The sequence below is a fragment of the Prunus persica genome, chromosome G3, assembly GCF_000346465.2.
Source record: "Prunus persica cultivar Lovell chromosome G3, Prunus_persica_NCBIv2, whole genome shotgun sequence".
In the NCBI taxonomy this organism is placed as follows: domain Eukaryota; kingdom Viridiplantae; phylum Streptophyta; class Magnoliopsida; order Rosales; family Rosaceae; genus Prunus; species Prunus persica.
In genome coordinates, this window is record NC_034011.1 from 461,081 (window position 1) to 481,671 (window position 20,591).

The 20,591-nt window shown below is 35.2% G+C and overlaps 4 protein-coding genes across 4 annotated transcripts; 1 reads left to right on the top strand and 3 right to left on the bottom strand.

Annotated features, from left to right (window-relative positions):
• Nucleotides 1,607-4,007, bottom strand: LOC18788088 (probable glycerol-3-phosphate acyltransferase 3). Its single transcript, XM_007221463.2, has 2 exons — nucleotides 3,271-4,007; nucleotides 1,607-2,809 (listed from the first exon to the last, which is right to left on the bottom strand). The coding sequence occupies exons 1-2, from the start codon at nucleotides 3,982-3,984 to the stop codon at nucleotides 1,889-1,891; spliced, it is 1,635 nt and encodes a 544-aa protein (XP_007221525.1). The 5' UTR covers nucleotides 3,985-4,007; the 3' UTR covers nucleotides 1,607-1,888.
• LOC18788058 (aspartic proteinase nepenthesin-1) lies at nucleotides 8,402-10,392 on the top strand. The gene has a single exon (XM_007221420.2). The coding sequence runs from the start codon at nucleotides 8,754-8,756 to the stop codon at nucleotides 10,137-10,139; it is 1,386 nt and encodes a 461-aa protein (XP_007221482.1). The 5' UTR covers nucleotides 8,402-8,753; the 3' UTR covers nucleotides 10,140-10,392.
• LOC18788017 (cell wall / vacuolar inhibitor of fructosidase 2) lies at nucleotides 10,674-11,198 on the bottom strand. Its single transcript, XM_007221514.1, has one exon. It carries the CDS (start codon nucleotides 11,196-11,198, stop codon nucleotides 10,674-10,676), a length of 525 nt encoding a protein of 174 aa, XP_007221576.1.
• On the bottom strand, nucleotides 15,916-16,443 carry LOC18788065 (putative invertase inhibitor). The gene has a single exon (XM_007221481.2). It carries the CDS (start codon nucleotides 16,441-16,443, stop codon nucleotides 15,916-15,918), a length of 528 nt encoding a protein of 175 aa, XP_007221543.2.

A 20,591-nucleotide genomic window follows, 5' to 3' on the forward strand; every position in this document is an offset into this window, starting at 1 on the left:
ACCATGATGCTCTTCTCTCCTCTTGGCATACATGGTTGTCTCTTTTAAGGAACTTGATGGCTTTGGATATGCATCATTAATAGAGCAAAGTGTTGTTGCTCCTTTAGTCGGCGTTGTTTGGTTTCTTTGATTTGGTGTAGTTTGTTATTCCAGAAACTCTATGAGTTGTCTGGTTTTCTCTTGTAATGTCTAAAAATTGTTGAATTTGTTGGTTAGGTTAGTTTCTTTAGGAGAGTTATACTAGTTAGCGGCCGGGTTTTGTTCTTGATGTAACTGACTTGATCTAGAACAACTTAGACGACAGATATGGGTTTTTAGACAAGTTCTTTACAATTTATTCTCTCTGGATTGTTTTAGCTCTAGAGTTGACTCTGGTCACTGAAGAAGCTTTATCCATATCCGTCGTATTGCTAATCAAGATAGTTCTCTATGTACTTTTTCAATTGATCTAATAAAATACTATCACTTGTTTGGTAAAAAAAAAAAAAATATTGTGCTTTCTCTTTCAGCTTCAATATCTTTCAAGTCTGTGAACTTCAGCTTTCCTCTGTATCTTAGAGTTCCACAAAATAAAAATAAAAACCTACTTTTTAAAATGAAATGAAAAGTTTGTAATTTTCTTTAGGGGAGAGAGAGAGAGAGAGAGAGAGATTGCTGATAGGCTTTATGTTTCTTTTGTTTTTGAGTATATAATGGTTTTATCGATTTAGGGATCCACACAAAAATCTTATGTCCCGTTTGGTTCACGGAATAGATTTGAGGGGAAATAATTTCCCATGTTATTTCCCAAGGAATGGGAATGAAAGATTCATTTCTCACGTTTGGTAATGTCGGGAAAGCAACCGGGAGATTTCACTTTGTTTCCTTTTCCATATTTGTTTTGAGTAGGAATGGAAAACAAAATTTGTATAATTTTCTAATTATAATATTAAATCAAATAAAAAAAAGAATACATTTAATGATACGTTGTAATTATAAATTGTTCATATAGACAAAATAGTCATGAAAATTGTGCATTGAATGTTGGCTCATTTTTCCAAACTTTTCCATGAGGAGGGAAAACAAAACTCAAGTTAAGAGGATGGCTTCACTTTCCCCCTTACTTTTTCATGTGCCAGACAATCATTTTCCATGCCAAAATTTACCAAACATGACAAAACAATTGAATTCTCATTCTCAAACCTTCTTTTTCATAAACCAAACGGGACCTTAGGGGTTTTTGCAGCCTAAGAGAGAATTTTATCGGTTTTGTGTGTTTTGTTTAAAACTAGGGTAGAACTTGAAAAGCATGGGCCAAGGTGAATGCCTTGTTTGCCTCTCGTTTAGGCTGATCATAAATGCATGGTACACCATATAAATATATATTTTTGATCAGATTGGACCTAATTGATGATGCGCACATATCCAGAGGCTAGCAACATAAAGAGGGATAACGAGAGATAAAGGTACGGACAAGGTGCCAACACGTGTTATTATCACCTACCAAGTGTGGTGCTTCTTCGATCGACAACTATCTCGCATTCATTTACTTTTGATATATATAGCACAAGAAGAGTACTGCAAAGGTATTCCTTTATAATACAACTTAGGGAGAAAAGGATTGGAGCTTACAATTCACAGGGAATATACCAAAGAGAGATACATCACTTTGATTCAAACCCTCACCAACGACATTTACTCAGACTCATCGTATAACAACGCTGTGCGAAAATGATATAATTAGAATGATAATAATATTAAAAGATCATATTGGTCGACTAGATTAATGAAACAACTACATTATGTGACATGCGATATATCAATTATAATTAATGTAACAAGTGAATTTCACATATCACATAATATAATTTCATTAATAGAGTTTTGAAATAATAGGATCTCTTTCCCATTACTCGAATTTTAAAGGCTGATTACTTTTACAAGCAATACCTTCATTCCCAGCCAAAATAAAATATTTATCTCTCCTTGTGAACTTGGTGCATTCAAACCCCAATGCCCTACCAACTTCACCTTGCACGTAATTAGCCACATCAATGCTTGATCTACTCCCATCACGACAGCAAGACAGCCCAGATACCCTATCCAGCAACTGAACGGTGTAGATTGCTGAGGGGTTCATCATGAAGAAAAGTGGATCCAAGCACTTGAGCCCACCAGCAGTCGTACCATGGAACATGGAGACATGAGTGTCAACTGCAACAGGTACTATTTCATCACTGATTTCTGAAAACAAAGGGCTAAACCTAAGGAGGTAGGGTTCACGACATGTCGTTCCTTCGGGGCAAACAACCACGTCCCCTTCATTCATCAGCCTTTCCATCATCTCGGCATCTTGATGGCGGTTCCTTGTCAATCTAACAGTCTTGATTGGTGAGAGAATCTCAGACATTTTGCTTAGGCTGTACGTTACTGCGTGGAGATTTTTCTTCAATGCGAAGCAAACGTATAGAGGGTCTAGGAGTGTTCTGTGGTTACAAACGTAAAGGACACCTTTGGGCTTGTCGTTTGGAAGTGAACGATGAGAATTAATGCTTTGGCTCTCGCGTTTTGTATTATCATTCACAGTCAACCGCAGACCACTGAAACATAGTATAGGTAACGACACGCCGTAAGGCAGTGATATGCCGACTATGATTCTGAAGATTGCTAGGGCAATTCCAATTGGGACCCACATCAATATGGCGATTGTATCCAGTGGGTTCGGTTTGAGAGCTAACCTACCATCGTGGAACACAAGTTTCTTCGGGTATCTGTCTCTTGGCAGCTTCTTCGAGCTCCTCTTATCTGAGTTCCCCACCAAGTAAACATCCTGTATTTGCAAGTTGCAAAAAACATTTAAGGCCACAAAAAGATATACCTATAACAATTTTAATGCATTCCATTTGAAGTTTCCAACTGGTGTACCAATATTTTATTTCTATACATCTGAGTTTTCAATAACATATTATCATACAATTTTTCATATCACTTTATAGTTAAAATATAGAAAGAAAAAAAATTAACGATACCTCACGATATTAACCCAAGGTGTATCATTATCACCCTTTTCAATACTCGACACATGTTCATATGCATAACCATGGTTCCATAAATACAACGTAAAAATTAACCATGATTATACATATATAAACATGTGTCAAGTATCAAAAAGGGTAGTGATGATGATACACCTTCGATTAATATAGTAGTGAGAAAAAAAGATTTCCATATAAATGTCATTTGACCTTATTGTTTTGAAAAAGAGCATAAAACAATATGGAAAGTAGGTACCTTGCAATAATAGAACAATTGGTCATCATGAAATTTGTTGGAGGCAGTGATGCCAATTATGTCAAAACCCATGTCCTCCCCATCATGTTCTTCCAAAACAGGCAAAACGTTGTTCTCCTTTTCTTCCATGAGACCCAAAAAGTATCCACAAAACACCTTTAGCTCCTTCCCAACTACCACATCTATCTCTAAATAGTCTTTTAAGAAGCTCTCAATCATTACTCGAGGAAGATTACTAACACCAACTTTCTTCCCAGCTCTTTGTAAAACCTCAAAGGCTTCCAACCCAACGTCTTCAAAGAAGAACTTAGGCAACACAGCCGTCCCAACTCTGAAGCTATCTTTCTTGAGCCCAAAGAAGCAGACCATGACCATTATCTTCAACCCAATTTCTTCACTCACCAAACATATAAGAGGGTACAGAAGAAAGAGAACAAGTGACCTTAACAAGCCTCCGGCTTCAAACGCCACGAGCATGAAGTAATCAAACAAAGAAGAGGATTTCAGCAAAGCTCCTTCGAAATTGAAGATGATCAGGGTTTGGTTTGAGAGGTCTGATTTGTGGGAATAAAGAGAACCGAAGAACTTATCATTTTTAGACTGGCTTGAGCTTGCATGATGGCTGCTGCTCACACTCATAGGGAAACCTTTGAGTTTCCGAAAGAAAATCCGATATAAAAAGAAAAATGGTTTGAAGAAAAAGGACTTGGTCATTTTGAGTAATGTTTCTCCAATGCTAGAAGTCGTACAAGTTAGGCTGTGTGTGGTATTAGAGCCAATATGTTGTTTATATACAGTTTCAGATATAATGATACCCTCTTACTTCACTTTTATTACACTCACATCCAAGGGAACAAAAATAAAATAAAATAAGGGCAGCCCGTCGGCGTCCATGCAGCCTACTTTTTAACATGGTCCATATGGTGACCCTTTGAAAGCAGCAGAACTTATATCAAATAAGAATAATACTATTTTGCTATCTCTTGTCTATCATAGATGTTATGTAGAAAAGTTATTATACGTATCATATCATGATTGGTCAATGATAGCAAAATAGTACTATCTCTATTTCATGTAAGTACTTCTCTTTCGAAAGATCAATATTACAAAGCGTTTGGATTTTCGGTCTTTAATCAAAATATTTAAAATAAAAATTGAAATTATTCATGAGATTTATTGAAGTTAGTTGATCTAACTTGTGTTGCGCTTGTCGCTAGTCTTTTCTTAGCCTGAATTATTTGTGGCGGGCTGATATTTTAATTGTTATAAATATAAAATCATATCCTCCCCTTTATCCACATGTCAAAAAATTGTAAAAATGTTGGGGTTTTGATGATTTATGGATACAAATAACTATGCACTGCAACCACAGAGTTTAGACTATTAGAATAAGGTTTTAAAATTATAAGGGTCTTAGAAGTAAGGTCTAGGGTTGATTACTCAAGTTTCAGAATCTCGAATTGTTGTCTTCCATGGTTGACCAAGCTAGAATCCCTACATTGCTGGAGTATAAAGGGGGTGTATGCTATATTTTACACTCCCAGTCGCCGGAAACACCTGCAATGCAAATATGTATCTGTTGTAAATGTAGCAAACCACCGTCACATGGAAAAATAATTGCAGAATTATTGTGCATGAAGTGCGTTCCATGGCTGAAAAGGAAGAGAGAGAGTAGCTGAAAAGGAGGAGAGAGGAAAGAAAAATCATATGCAACCCAAACTCACCGGGGCCCACTAAATTCTTCCATTTATTATGAACGGCCCAGATCAATTTTAACATGCCAACAGCATATACATCCCAGCAGTCCAAAGTATACATTCCCAAATTCACATTCTGTCATGGGATTAAAAACCCGATTAACACTTCTCTAAGACGTAAACAAGTGGGTTTACACCTGTAATTTTATACCTTAGAAATTATTTTTATGGCTCTTATGTTCAAGTCAATATCTTATAAATTGTAGTCTTATTAATCATATTGAGTGAAAACACCAACAAATTTTGTGAACATATTTCATATTAGGTGAATTAAATACATCTTGTGTTCTTATGTGGAATTGATCAAATCTTCACTGTTAATTCATTTTCCGACATCCATAGAGTTGAAACTTTTAGAATATGAATTGTTTGAGTGCTAGAAATTTTTTGATTTAATGCACGTTCGCCAACACGTAATATGTATTTTTTTCTTTCTAAAAAATAGTATATACATATGTACATAATGTATACTAGCCTCTCTGCACGCGCTTCCGCGCTTGCGAGAGGTTTTTTTAAAAAAATAAGTAAATTTATTTTAGAATTAAAAAAGATAATGGGTAGTTGTGTTCTATAAAAATAAGATCCATTATCTGCTTTTTCTTTTTTTTTATTTAATTTTTTTGAATATGAAAAAGTGTGAATTTACCATATTATCCTCATTTAATTAATAATTTGAATTCTTAATGTTTGCATTAACCAAGGGCATTTTCTGATATTTTGAATGTTTCACCATTCTCTGCCTTTTGCTTTATATATATAGATATACTTACATATATGCATATGTTTTTTTCTTTCATCATGAAATTTTTGTTATTAGGCCACCGACTAAAGCATGGTAGGCTAAGCTTGCATACCTATATTGCAATTATGAACCAATTATGAAAGCAAGGAGTGAATTATTAGTCATGTTCGCATTCTAAGAACCTGTTTAAATGAGGTGTATTTACTAATAATAACGTATCAGAATAAATGACTACCCACCAAAGGATTTTGTTTTATTTTTTTGGTTGTTGAAAATTCATATTTATTATAAGAGCAAAAGGAACAGCCCAAACTAACAAGAAATATATAGAGGTCCGGAGACCAAAAGGAAAAAATAGTACATAGGCATGTCAGATGACAAAACAAACAGCAGACAATATCCATTCCAAGAATCCCCAACCCAACCCTACATTATCAGCAGTCATTGCCACTATATGGCTAACCGTGTGTTGTATTTTTGTTTTTGGTCAATAGGCTAAACGTGTGTTGTTAGGGTTTTGGTAGTTTCACACGAGATGTGCCCCACGAGCTAGGGTCTACCCATTGATGAAGTCATCACATGCATGATTTGTGGAGGAGAAGAGAGAGGAGAGAGGAGAAAAGAGAGAAGAAGGCAAACCAGAGAAGATATCCCAGCCCACCAAACAAATGTTAGGACCAATGTTCTATCCAGACTCAATCGGGTTGCCAAAGGGGTTAAGGTCCTTCCTTTGAAGCCCTATCCCTCGTAGCTAAAATAACAAATAGTTAGTGATCGAAAAGGGGCTCTCTTGATTCCTTCATCTGTTTGTTTGGGCCTGCAATGGTTCCTCACTACTCCTTTCCTTAGTACCCATCTTTTTCTCATATCATTTTCCTTCAATTCTCCACCATTTTCCTCCTATTTTCAATCTTTATTTATTAAAAGATTTCAAAAGAAAAACGAATATGTCACAAATTGGGCTCTTAGCCTCGTTTGTTAGGGTGGACTAGACTGGACTAGCAAAATACCTATATTTTATGTTCAATCAAGGCATATTATGAATATTGTTGTCTAATTTGGAGGATGAAAGAGAAATATTCATAAGAGGTTGATGGCTAAAACTTATCCCTCATAATCCTACCAATTTCAATGTGATTATAGGGGAGGATAAGTTTTAGTCATCAATCTCTTATAGATAGTCTCCATTCTTCCTCCAATTTAGGCAACATATACATATTATGCATTCAATGCACATGAAATGTAGACATTTTTCTAGTCTAGTCCTCCCTACCAAACAAGCTCTTAGTTATTAATTCACGAGCCATATTTTCATTTGATTTATATTTTAAGTACGCATTCCTACTGGACAATTATGGTTTAAAATAAAGAAACATGTTTCAATTAGCTGTAGACTTAGTGCCATTTCTCTTCCTAAAGTTAGAAGAGTTTGAATATCCCAATTCTAACAATTAATTGTCCTCACATTTATTGAAAGTAATTCTATGGTGGTATGACATTCATTCTGGCCGCGGAGACTAAACGAATATTATCTTCTTTTCTTTTTTTTTTAGTGAAACGGGGGATTAATTCTTAAACACACAAAAAATAAATGACAGAGACAATACGAGTTTTAGAAACTCTTAACAAATCATCATTAAAAGTAGCCTCGACCTAACTAGGAATCTCAGCAAGATATTATCTTTTGGTTTGCCTCTGGCCCCTACATATATATTGATCTGCCTCTATGGACATTCATTTCTTCACCGCCCAACATGTGGAACCTTTTGACATTACTTCTTCAAGAAACAAACTCAGCAGCAGATGTTTTAACATGAATGGGCCATTTTGTTTGGAGGTATCATTCACTCAAGCTTTGTATGATAACTTCCCGCACAAATTCGCTTCCTAGCTATAGGCTGTGTGGAAGTCTCCTTGTTTTTTTCTTTTCCTTTTGGGGATATTTTTTTTTTCTGAATTGTGAAAGTGTCGTGGTACCCTAATTTTGTCAACAAATGGAATATAGTAATCAAACCCTAGCACCTAACAAAAATTAGACCATCAACCAACCTTGTTCTTCCCGTATGCGTGGAAATCAAACCAACTCCAAGTGCCTTATCAGTCAATAGTAAACGAGTTAGCCTACCTAACCTCTAATACATCATTTCTGGTTCACTTGCGTATCACTTTTATCTTTATGATTATTTTGAAGAAATTGAAAGCAATGACATGTTAGATCTTTGAGTATATATGCCCTTGTCATAATTTCATGTAGTCTACTCAATTAGCTATAATAGCTAGTCTTCAGTTATCATCTACTTATATACATGGGTCCCATCTTTTCAGAAAATGTGTAATTTAATTATTTCTTTACATAACCTCCATAATGGCTAAGGGGTCTAACTCAGTAGAAAAGTGTCTTAATTTGCAGATAAAAAATCTCATGTTCGAATTCTCACAACATCATAATTGTGTGTGTGTGAGAAAACCCTCTTCCATGTAGTTTAGACTATTGCTTATACTAAAAAATACATAAACTCCATAATGAAAGCCCATAATTTAACTGATATTAGCTAGTCATCGAATAGGTGGCCAACAAGGGTGTTATATATATAACAATGTCAAAACCCCGTAGCCCTTGTGACAAAAGAGATTAAAGCGTGTGAGCTAGAGACTTCCTCTCCATACATAAATCCCAGTCTCTCGCTCATAAAATTGTTGCTGCCTTGCATACATTCATCAATCGAGTTTCATTTTCCTCAAGAGAGACGCAAGACCAGGCATTATTAGCTGTGACGCAATGCTGATATCTCAACCTCCTCTCACGCTCACCAAGTTGGTATGTCTTTCAGTTTATTGATTAATTTACTCCAACAGACAAAACGCAAATTAAGCTCTCCATTATAGTTTGTCTTCCTCAATACTAATCTCTCCATCTTCTTCTCTTAAATCCTTCTCACATTCTCACTAGCTAGCTAGCTCGTTTATATCTTTTCGCTAAGATTATGGGTTCTGGTTCAGTCTTTCCATTGTCAAGTGTGCTATTAATATTAACCCTAGGAGCTCTTCTGGTTGCCTTCTTTGTTAACCCGGCATGCTCCACTTCAAGACGAGCTCTCGATCTCCATGACCACCACCAAACCATGCAAAATGGGTTCAAGGTGACTCTCAAACACATTGATTCTGATAAAAACTTGACCAAACTCGAGCGTCTTCAACGTAGAATCAAGCGTGGCCGGAAAAGGTTGCAAAGGCTCAGCGTCTTATCCACCTCATCATCAGATCATAATTTGGGTGCCACCTCCCCGATCCACGCCGGGAAAGGAGAGTTCTTAATGAAGTTATCAATTGGCACTCCAGCCGAAACCTACAACGCTATCTTGGACACCGGGAGCGATCTCATCTGGACTCAATGCAAGCCTTGTAAGGACTGTTACGATCAGCCAAGCCCGATTTTCGACCCCAAAAAGTCCTCAACATTCTCAAAGCTATCATGTGAAAGCGAGTTCTGTGAAGCACTACCCTCACAAACATGCACCGACAACTCTTGTGAGTACTACTATGCTTATGGTGATTTTTCCTCCACAGATGGGATTCTCGCAACCGAAACGTTCACATTCGGAGACGTTTCCATCCCGAAAATAGGGTTTGGATGTGGGAAAGACAATCAAGGTGGTGGGTTCAATCAAGGTGCTGGTCTTGTGGGGTTAGGGCGTGGAACATTGTCGTTGGTTTCGCAGCTCAAGGAGCCCAAGTTCTCATATTGCTTGGCTTCCGTGGACGACACAAAAAGTAGCAGCACACTTTTGATGGGGTCTGTAGCAAACTTGGACAACACTACATCAAAGCATGCAGATATCAAAACAACCCCTTTGATCAAAAACCCAAACCCGGACCAATCAACATTTTACTATCTTGGCCTCGAAGGCATCTCCGTGGGTAACACTCGGTTGCCTATAAAAAAAGACACATTTGCCCTCGGAGATGATGGCAATGGTGGTCTAATCATAGACTCGGGGACAACTCTTACGTACATAGAAGAAGGTGCTTTTGATTTACTCAAAACGGAGTTCACTTCCCAGATCAAGCTTGCAGAGACAGACGCGACTGATACCGTGGGGCTTGACGTGTGCTTCAAATTGCCGGAGGACGACGGCTCTGGAAAAGTAGAGGTGCCAAAGTTGGTGTTTCATTTCAAGAATGCGGATTTGGAATTGCCTGCTGAAAATTATATTATTGCTGATACCGACGTTGGAGTACTTTGTTTGGCTATGGGGTCTGCCAGCGGTATGTCTGTGTTTGGGAATTATCAGCAGCAGAATTTGCTGGTTTATCATGATCTTGTCAAGGAGACGATTTCGTTTGTTCCTACAAAATGCGACCAGTTGTGATTGGGTCGGCTATTATTCTTGGCGTACCCACGTACGCTTAGTTTGTCATGATATCATATTTTTTTCCCTTTCTTATAACAAAAACAATTAAAGTCATGATTTGTTTACCTAGCCAATCTACTCCAAATGAATCAAATTAAAAAATAAAAGGTTAGTCTATATAATTTAGTTTTAATAATATAGCCATATTGTGCGGTACTGTCTAAACTCTTTGTAGAATATATGTTTTTGGGTAAAACATACTTTTCATCCCTTATTTTCTGTGTGTTAATATTTTGGTTTCCTTCTCGAATTTGAATAAAATAGAGACGAAATGTCGCTAGACTAAACGGTCATGACACTTACTTACTTCTATAATTAAATATGCGAGTTAATAAACAAGACTATATATAACCTAAATCAAAATCAATTAAAATAGTTGAAATTGCAATTTCATTTCTTATTTTATTTAATGATAACCCAGTACAGATAATATACTATCTCATACATCATCAGTTATGATCAAGCCATAAACATAGCTTACAATTACAACAATTAACCAAGAATGGCGATTATCTCTCCAGTGAATTTAGCAAACCTAACAATGACATTATTCCTATCAGTCAATGGTGATTGTCGCCATCGTCCTCCTCTGGAAAATGACTCTTCACAAGTGTTTACCTCATCAGCAACATCTGCAACATCATTCCTCGCGTCCACGAAGCGACTCAATATCACATTTTTAGTGGCCTCTGTAATCTTTCCAACACCCAAATCATACTCATCCTTGCAAGTCCCAAGACCTTTCCGAATATACTCATCACTCGTTTCATTAAACAACCTCGCAATTCGAGCTTGAGTGTCTACAGAATTGGTCAGCGTTTGGTCAAGCGCAATACGAGCCAGTCCTTTAACATCAGCTGTAGAACTACGAGGGTCAGATTTTAACGATGACACACATAAGTCGTAATTGGTGGTTTTGTGGCACGTCTCTTCTACCAAATCTGTACTCACTGATCCTCGAGATTGGCTTAGAACAAAGAGAGTGAGACATGCAATGATCCATTTGAGAGATCTCATTCTTCTTGTTTTCGTATTTCAAATTTCAATACCTCAAGGCTCTTACTGAGAGAATGTACAATTGCAGGTAATCTGATTTATCTCTTTTCCACAAATGTAAATTCGGTTTCGGAAAATAATAGAATGTTGTATACAATGCACGCAATGCAACAAAAATGGAATATAATATCTATAGAAATCGAGGGACTGTCATTCTCTACAATTATCATATGTTAAGGATTATAAATATCATAAATAATGTATGAGGATACAAAGGAGAACTTATAGAATGGTACTCGACGTGATATAACGTGTACATGTGTTATAATATAGGTGAATGACAAGGTTAATATTTCTCCATTTTAAGAAATAGTATCGATAAAATATCCACTTATATTGTAACACGTGAACAAGTCATACCACGTGACTTGTTTGGGGAGAAATAATAGTGGTATGGAATAGATAGATAAAATAAATTAACTATTGTTTTCTATTTTTAAGAAAGACTCACCACAACATTGAACACTCGCTACTTTTTTTCTTCTTCTACTTTTTTTAGTGTAGATGATTCTCCTAGCATTTTGTTTTTCCTTGGTTACTTTTGGGCTGAGGCTTGCCACAATCCAAATGAATTCATAGCAAGATAGAGAGTCTTAACCTCCAATGCTTTGAAAAATTGACCGAGCAATCTGCTGTACAAATATGCTCAAATAATCTCCTACCCGAGATAGCTACATTTGTCAGCATTGCAGAACCGCAAACGTTTGACGCGCTAATCTCAAAGGCATGCAATGCTGAATGACAAGTAGCTCGACAAATAGGAGTGACTCAGAAGTCACAAGACAAAAAGGCCGGCGATGAAGAAAAAGAAGAGTATATGTGGCTACCTTTGCCAAAATATACAAAAATTCTAACATGGGCGAAGAAAAGAAAGGATCAAAACGGTTCACGCTCAAACAAGGGAAAGAGGTCAAATACACCTTCGACGGTCATGATGTCGGACAAATTCTCTCCGAGCTCTTTACAGTTAGGGTCGTCGAGCTTCCTGAGCTTAAAAGACATGCTGAAGTCAACAACAACATGACTCCAATTATTTGTCGGTACCATCCTATTCTCAGTCATCTGACAAAGGATTGTCATGTCCTCAAGGATATGATTGACTACGTCAGTCATCGAAATTGATTGAATAAAAAAAGGGCTTCTTAGATCTAGGTCCAAAACGATTAGCTGGCATAGGCTTTAGTCCTCATGTTTTTGGTTTTAGATGTAGGTCCTTTGACATTTATTATTTTTTTTGTTGTGTCAATTTTACCCTTTGAGGTAAATAAGGAAAATACATTGAAAAATCTAAATTTAATGCATAATTTCCTTGTAATTGAATTCCATAATTTAAATTTTGAATTTTTTCCTTGATAATATTCCCTAATATATGGACAAAATACAATTTAATCAATAAAAAGTAAAGACCCACAAATTATACCAATCGATTAGACAAACATCCACATTAAATTATATACATGACATATAAGTAAATAGTGTTATAATTCGCAACGAAAAATACTTAGTGATAAACATTGTTACCTATAAGTTAGGAACATAAATTAGAAGACTACCTATTCATATACAAAAATAGACAAAATAAAATTGTATGTTACCTATAAAAAAAAAAAAAGTACATAAAATACCACTACACATTGTCAAAAATATGAAAAAATATATATATACCTATGCAATAGGCAATATGACATAATGGTTATTACCCGATTCAAGTCATAAGGGGCAACATTGGAATAAAAAAAATATATTAAAAAATATAATTAAAAAAATATTAAAAAAGGAATGTAATTCTATGTGGCATAAAAGTCAAAGGACTTGGATCAAAGTTACCAAATCCGAAGATTAAACCCAACTCATCAATACAAATTTGGATCTATATCAACTTTTCTAATAAATAAAAAAAAAGAAAAAAAGAGTGCTTCTTGTATTGAAAGTCCAAAAGAGCTTTCCAAGAAAAAGTTAGAGCCATTGAAAAAAAAGGGCTTAGTGGGTTGAAAATCTGAAAGGGCGGCATATAATCTCTAGTTTATTCTAACCAAATTTTTCCTTCCAAGTGCAATGAATTATTCACTTATTGCAATTCTGAATTACGTTGATTTCATTTCATTAAGGATATGTTACATATGTAGACAGTCTAGAGACTAGATGCAATCGCCCAAATTTCAAATCTAAATAGAATCACTCATTTATTCTAAATTAAATTCATCCTCCCCTCACCCCGCCTCTTCTCCCCCCAAAAAAAAAAATTCCCCACACAAATCATCAAATTTCCCTCACCAAATCATTATTTTAGTGGGTTATTCACTCATTGAAATTCTTGAACTACGAGTGGCTTGATTCCCGGAAGGGATATACGTAGGCAACTTAAATTCAGAGACATTTTATCTCAAATGAGTCGAACCTGAAATAAATAATAAAATCCCTTTATTTAGACAATAGTGGTGAAATTATGTTGAAGGCTCACATTTTTCCTCAACAATACTTGAAATATCTTACCATTGCTTTGTTTTTTTTTCTTTTTTTACGACAATTTATTTTAACTCTGATTCACCCACGATTTGAACCAAAACGTACTCTACATAACATTATACCACCAGCCAAATCATCTGGAGAGGAAATAATAAAAAGATGTTACCTTTATTTAACCTTAATAGTAAAAACTGAGGGTTACATTAAAATTAAAATTAACCTAGAATATGGATAATTTGCGAACCAATCAGAGCTAAATCCTTTACATCATTGTTATTTTTCGTTAATGGCGATGGTCGAACTGGTTCCTCATGGAACGACTCCTCACAAGTGTCTGCGTCAACATAGACGCCCGTAAGACCTTCCCTTGCATTCCTATAATTTTTAGATTTCAGATTTGCAAGGACACCCTCCATGTAATGAATAGCTACACCGTACTCTTCGGAGCATATTTGGAAGCATTCTTTTATAACTCGCTCAGTTGCCTCCTTATATAATTTGCTGGCTTCGGAAAATGTATCCTTCAGATTGATTTGTATTTGATCGGCCACGATCTGAGCAAGCCCTTGAACATCTGCAGTAGCACTACCAGGCTTTGATCTTAAAAAGGACACAAAATTTGAAGTTAGAGGTTTTGTTGCATGTGTCCTCTATCAAATCAGCACTCACCGATGTAAAGGATTGGTCAAAAATAAGGAGAGCAAGAACAATTGTAACCCATCTCAGTAATTTCATCTCCGTTTTCTCAAGACGAGAGCAATGTGTATAACTAGCAGGCGCACACATTTATGTACAAAACTTCATTAGGTCAAATAATTTAGATTTAGGAAGGAAATAAAGAACTTAATGGAATTGTTTAAATAGGATAGATTTGGATAAGGTCAAATGATTCAGATTTAGGAAGGAAATCCAGAACTTAATGGAATTGTTTAAATAGGATGGATTTGGCCATGGCCTCCAAACAAGGTATAAAATAAGGGATATGATTGCCCCACTCCCCTTTTCTCCACTTACACTCCATTTTGCTTTTTAATACTTTTTAATCAATTTTTTTCTTTCTCTTTCCTATTCTACCCTTACCCTACATTAATTTCATTTTACTTCACTTTTATATTAGTTCTTTTTCTTTATACTTAATTTTTCAACTTGCACTCTGTTTTCAATATTATTATTTTTCCTTTAATCGAGTAAGAAATTAAGTTTTTTCCATTTAATACTGAAAATGGAGTGTAAGTTGAAAAATTAAGTATAAAGAAAAAGAAATAATATAAAAGTGAAATAAAAAAGAAATTAATGTAGGGTAAGGATAAAATAGGAAAGAAAAAGAACAAAATTGATTAAAAAGTATTAAAAAGCAAAAAAGAGTGGGGAAATAAGCTCCCTAACATAATTTCTGAAGCAAAATCCCAAAATTTGTGGTTGAACTTGAACGACTTCTTTGCTTAAATCCTTAAACTTGGGATTTTGCAAACAAGGTATATAGAAATTGCTTAACTCCTTAAAATTGAGAGAATTTTTTTTATACTTAATTTAATAGTTTAATTGTATTTATACCCTCCAATGTAATGAAAATATGTTTGCTAATTCAAGGTGTACCTCATTACCCTTCTCAACACTTGACATGTCTATTAACATAACTCAGCCCTGTGGTCACCCACCGTTGGATGTTAATCTAACGGTTCAAAAAAGTTTCTTAAAATGAGTGCAAGAGTGAGTGAACCGTTGAATTTACATCCAACGGTGAGTGACCACAAATCTCTTAGACCTCTGTAGTCCAAGAGATCGGGACTGTAATATAACCATACTTAATTATTTGCTTTGTATTTGTGGAATCACGATTATGCCCATGGACATGTGTCACGTGTTGAGAATGTTAGTGATGGTACACCTAGAGTTAAAATGGTGAGCAAAAATGCTCCCCTTATGTAATATTGTATAGTGTGTAAGAATTCCTCCTCACAACAAATAAGATTTTGAGACTTGTCAAATTTCAAAAGATTCATAAATAAAAATTCATAAGAAAAAACAGTTAGAGGAATACATAAGAAAAAGAAAAAGAATATATTAAAGGAATTTGACCCCCTTTATTTCACCTAAACAAAAAGCATAAAAAACTTACCATTAACCTAATCAATAGAGGGGAAATAATAACAAATAGTTCACCTTTATTTCACCTTAATAGTAACAACTAAGGGTTACATTATAATTAAAATTAACCTAAAATAAGAACAATCTCCGAACCAATTAGAGCTAAATTCTTTACATCATCGTTATTTTTCGTTAATGGCGATGGTCGAACTGGTTCCTCATGGAATGACTCTTCACAAGTGTCTGCGTCACCATAGACGACCGAAAGACCGTCCCTTGTATTACTATAGTTTTTAGATTTCAGATTTATAAGGACACCATTCATGTAGTCAATAGCTACGCCGTACATCTCGGAGCATATTTGGAAGCATTCTTTGATAACTCGCTCAGTTGCCTCCTTATATAATTTGCTGGCTTCGGAAAATGTATCCTTCAGATTGATTTGTATTTGATCAGCCACGATCTGAGCAAGCCCTTGAACATCTGCAGTAGCACTACCAGGCTTTGATCTTAAAAAGGACACACAAAATTTGAAGTTAGATGTTTTGTTGCATGTGTCCTCTATCAAATCAGCACCCACTGATGTAAAGGATTGATCAAAAATAAGGAGAGCAAGAACAATTGTAGCCCATCTCAGTAATTTCATCTCCATTTTCTCAAGACGAGAGCAATGTGTATAACTAGCAGGCGCACACACACACATTTATATACAAAACTTCATTGGGTCAAATAATTTAGATTTAGGAAGGAAATAAAGAAATTAATGGAATTGTTTATATAGGACGGATTTGGCCATGGCCTCCAAACATGGTATAAAATAATTTCTGAAGCAAAATCCCAAAATTTGTGGTTGAACTCGAACGATTGTACCATATAAAATTCAAAAATGATTTACTTATTTATAATTATTTTCCATATATAAAAAAAGAAAAACGAAGAGTCGGGTGAAGCTTTCAAAATACCAACAAATTAGAATTCTAACATACAGAAAAATTAACCTGCAAAACTTAAGTACCATCAACATAATCAATAGAGAGGAAATAATAAAAAGTAGTTCACCTTCATTTCACCTTAATAGTAACAACTAAGAACAATCTCCGAACCAATTAGAGATAAATTCTTAGACGTTTCCGAGTATACTCATCACTCGTTTCATTAAACAACCTCGCAATTCGAGCTTGAGCGTCCACAGAATTGGTCAGCGTTTGGTCAAGCGCAATACGAGCCAGTCCTTTAACATCAGCTGTAGAACTACGAGGGTCAGATTTTAACGATGACACACATAAGTCGTAATTGGTGGTTTTGTGGCACGTCTCTTCTACCAAATCTGTACTCACTGATCCTCGAGATTGGCTTAGAACAAAGAGTGTGAGACATGCAATGATCCATTTGAGAGATCTCATTCTTCTTATTTTTCTATTTCAAATTTTAATCTAAAGGCTCTTACTGGGAGAATGTATAATTCTTACTTAGACAATTCTAGGTAATCTGATTTATGTCTTTCCACAAATGTAAATTCGGTTTTGGAAAATCATAGAATGTTGTATACAATGCACGCAATGCAACAAAAATGGAATATAATATCTATAGAAATTGAGGGAATGCAATCCCCTACATTTATCATATGTGTAATTTAAGGACCATAAATATCATAAGTAACGTATGAGGATACAATGGAGAAATTATAGAATGGTACTGGAATATGATAATGTATTATAGCTTGTCACATGTTATAATATAGGCGGACGACATCGTTGATATTTCCCTCTTTTAGGGAATAATATCAATAAATATCTACTCATATTATAACACGTGTATATAAAAGAATATGTAATACCCACTATATCCCTAAACCCTAGACCCTTTGTCTCTCTCTTCTTAAACCCTCCTCTCTTTTTTTAGTGGCCCGTTTTATATCATTTTGGTTATTTTTTTTACCCTTAAAAATACCAAAGAAGGCCTAGCAACCCAAAAAAAAAAAACACACAAGAAAATTGAACCCAATTGTTCAAGACTACAATTCAAAGATTATCTACTACCAAATGAAATGTCACGTTACTAGAAAATGGTAATGTAAAACAGAATGCAGAAAACATAAGCTTGTGTTATACTAGTGAAGTTTGCTATTTCTAATTGTCTAATAAGATAAGACGGAAGCTTCTTGATGATAACGTTCAACCTTCAAAATAATGCTATTTGTTGAAGGAAAAGAATGAAGATGGATGTAAGATCCCACATCAACCAACGGAGAGGGGGTGATGTGCCTTATATGTGCACACCCGCATCCATCTAGCACGGGGCCTTTTGGGAGCTCACTGGTTTCGGAGTCGTAGGAACTCCGAAGTTAAGCGAGTTGGAGGTTAGAGCAATCCTAGGATGGGTGACCCACTGGAAAGTTGCTCGTGAGTTCCCAGAAACAAAACCGTAAGGGCAGAGAGGGGGGCCCAAAGCAGACAATATTGTGCTACGGCGGAGTTGATCCCGGGATATGACAATAGAGTTGAGACGTAGTCAATGGAAAAGTATGTTGAGAAGATATAATTTGACCCAACTTTGGAGCTTAAATTCTCCTGGGGCAATATAGAAGTCCTAAAGTGAGGGTGTATCCAATTCATACTTATAAAGACTTTGTTTTAACACGAACAATTTATAACTTATATTTATAGGAGATAAGCGAGAGATTCAAAAAGATGAGGGCAACGCAAACAATGCTACACACAATGAGTCATAAAGGCTATGCTCGAATCCCGAGCGGGGATTAATCCCACTTTTTGGGTGTAAGGACACCTCATGGTATTTACCCTTTAAAAAAAAAGGCTATGTTGGCCTAGAAGATGAGATGGTCAAATTAAGTTTTTTCTTAACAAGTACATCACTTGATTGCAATATCTTATTGCTTGTTGGTTAATTTGTTACTTTTGTTTATACCATATTTGACGTACCGCTAGTTTCACGACACGTGGAATATGGGACCTACTGGCGAACCCATCATTTTATCTATGTGGGCCTTGGTTAATGATTTTGGGCTGCATATGCTTTATCTAAATATTTTTTTTAAGTGGAGTCTATGCTCCTTATTTTTTAGTTAAAATTTAGCTAAAAATACACAAAAGTTATTTTAGGAGCTCTCTTTAAAATTTGAAATCCAAAACTAGGGAGTCATAAATAATGTAGTTATTTTTTAATTCAATATGATTCGTCCATCTCTATAAAATAATAATAATAATAATAAATAGCTAGCATTAATTAAAAGTTTAAGCTATGCATAAAACAAAGCAGCATTAAATTATAGGGAGCCACTAGGAGTCCTTTCTCTCTCTCTCTTTCTCTCCTCAGATTTAGGAGCTCCTAAAGGTCTCCCTATTTTAGAAAGTGAATAGGGAGCATGGTTGGAGTTGTATTTTTTCAATTCCTCCTTAAAATTGGTCTAATGAGGTGGTTTAGGGAGCCCATTGTGGATGCTTTTAAATGAGTGATTTTCATAGAGTTGATAAAAGTCATTAGTAAATTGGCAAGACTTTTGCTATTAACAATTAACCTTAAAAGTATGCAAAAGTCATTAAGTTTTTGGATACCACCAAATTTTTAAATAATTTTAACTAATTTTTAAAAGTCATAATTGAATATCAATAAATATTTAAATACTATTTAAAAGTCACAGTTGAATACCTCCAAGCTTTTTAACTCTATAAAAGTTTTTAAAAGTTAGAATTTGATATACCCCCTAAGAACATAGATGAAAAATGGCCCAAGCTCGATCAGCTAGCCTGAACTCGACCCTATTTTTTGGGCTATGGGCTAGTCCAGCCTGGTACAATTGGTGGGCTTAGCCTTGGCCCATTGTGTAAAAGGTAGAGCCTAGGCCATGATGTGTAAGCACTTGGATAACACCGTCCAACCCGATATTTAATTTGATAAATAATATTTTCATAAAACTAAACTAATATTAATTATACTTGTATTTAATTAAATGATTTGAAAGAAAATAATGATTTATTTAATATTTAATAGTAATATTAATAATGATTATATTTAATATCTTTATAAAAGTAAATTAGTATTAAAGCTCATTGCATTTAGTTAATTATATGTGGCTTATTTGACATGGCTATCTAGTCTTGATCCATTGGTGCCTAATCAGGAGCCCAATAATTCTCGGCTTTTGGGTAGGTTCGGTATGGCCCGTTCAATCTTTAGGGCCAAAAAAGCTTGTGATTAGGTATTGAATGGGCTAAGCCCTTTTAGGGCAAAACTGAGCTACCTAAGAAAGAAGTAAACTTTGATGAAGAAAAAACAATAAATCACAACAAATATGATTGCTATAATATATTTTTTCACAAATATGAATATCTATATATATATGTTTGCAAATGTGTGTGTATATATGTGGATGAAATTTGAGAGTTAATGTGCATTTTAAAATATTACTGGGATCAAATCTAAGTATTGATGATTGAACATCTATATAGCTCTACGAGCATTCACATTTACAAGTAAGTCAAGTTCATTTTTGAATCAGTTTCAGGGCGGGTGAAATTACTTGAAAGAAAACCACTGAAAATTTCAAAGATACAAAACTTCAAGTTCCATTAGCAGTTCTAGGGCCGGGCCAAGGTTTCAAAGTATCATCGCATGCTCGTGTAAGTTAGTTGCGTATTTCGGGCTTGGCGGGCCGAGACAACAACTTTCTTTGTTTTTCCCATCATTATTGTTATTAACTTGATTCAATTTCATATAAATAAGGCATTGTGCTAATACAATACTTAAGGATTGTTCTTCTTTATATTAATTAATTTTGTA

What these genes read in the sequence shown, in the direction of transcription:
- LOC18788088 (XM_007221463.2), bottom strand. Translation starts at nt 3,984, where the DNA reads ATGACCAAGTCCTTTTTCTTCAAACCATTTTTCTTTTTATATCGGATT. An exon ending in AATTGTTCTATTATTGCAAG is followed by an intron (nt 2,810 to 3,270) that starts GTACCTACTTTC and finishes TTGCAAATACAG; the next exon opens with GATGTTTACTTGGTGGGGAA.
- LOC18788058 (XM_007221420.2), top strand. Translation starts at nt 8,754, where the DNA reads ATGGGTTCTGGTTCAGTCTTTCCATTGTCAAGTGTGCTATTAATATTA.
- LOC18788017 (XM_007221514.1), bottom strand. Translation starts at nt 11,198, where the DNA reads ATGAGATCTCTCAAATGGATCATTGCATGTCTCACTCTCTTTGTTCTA.
- LOC18788065 (XM_007221481.2), bottom strand. Translation starts at nt 16,443, where the DNA reads ATGGAGATGAAATTACTGAGATGGGCTACAATTGTTCTTGCTCTCCTT.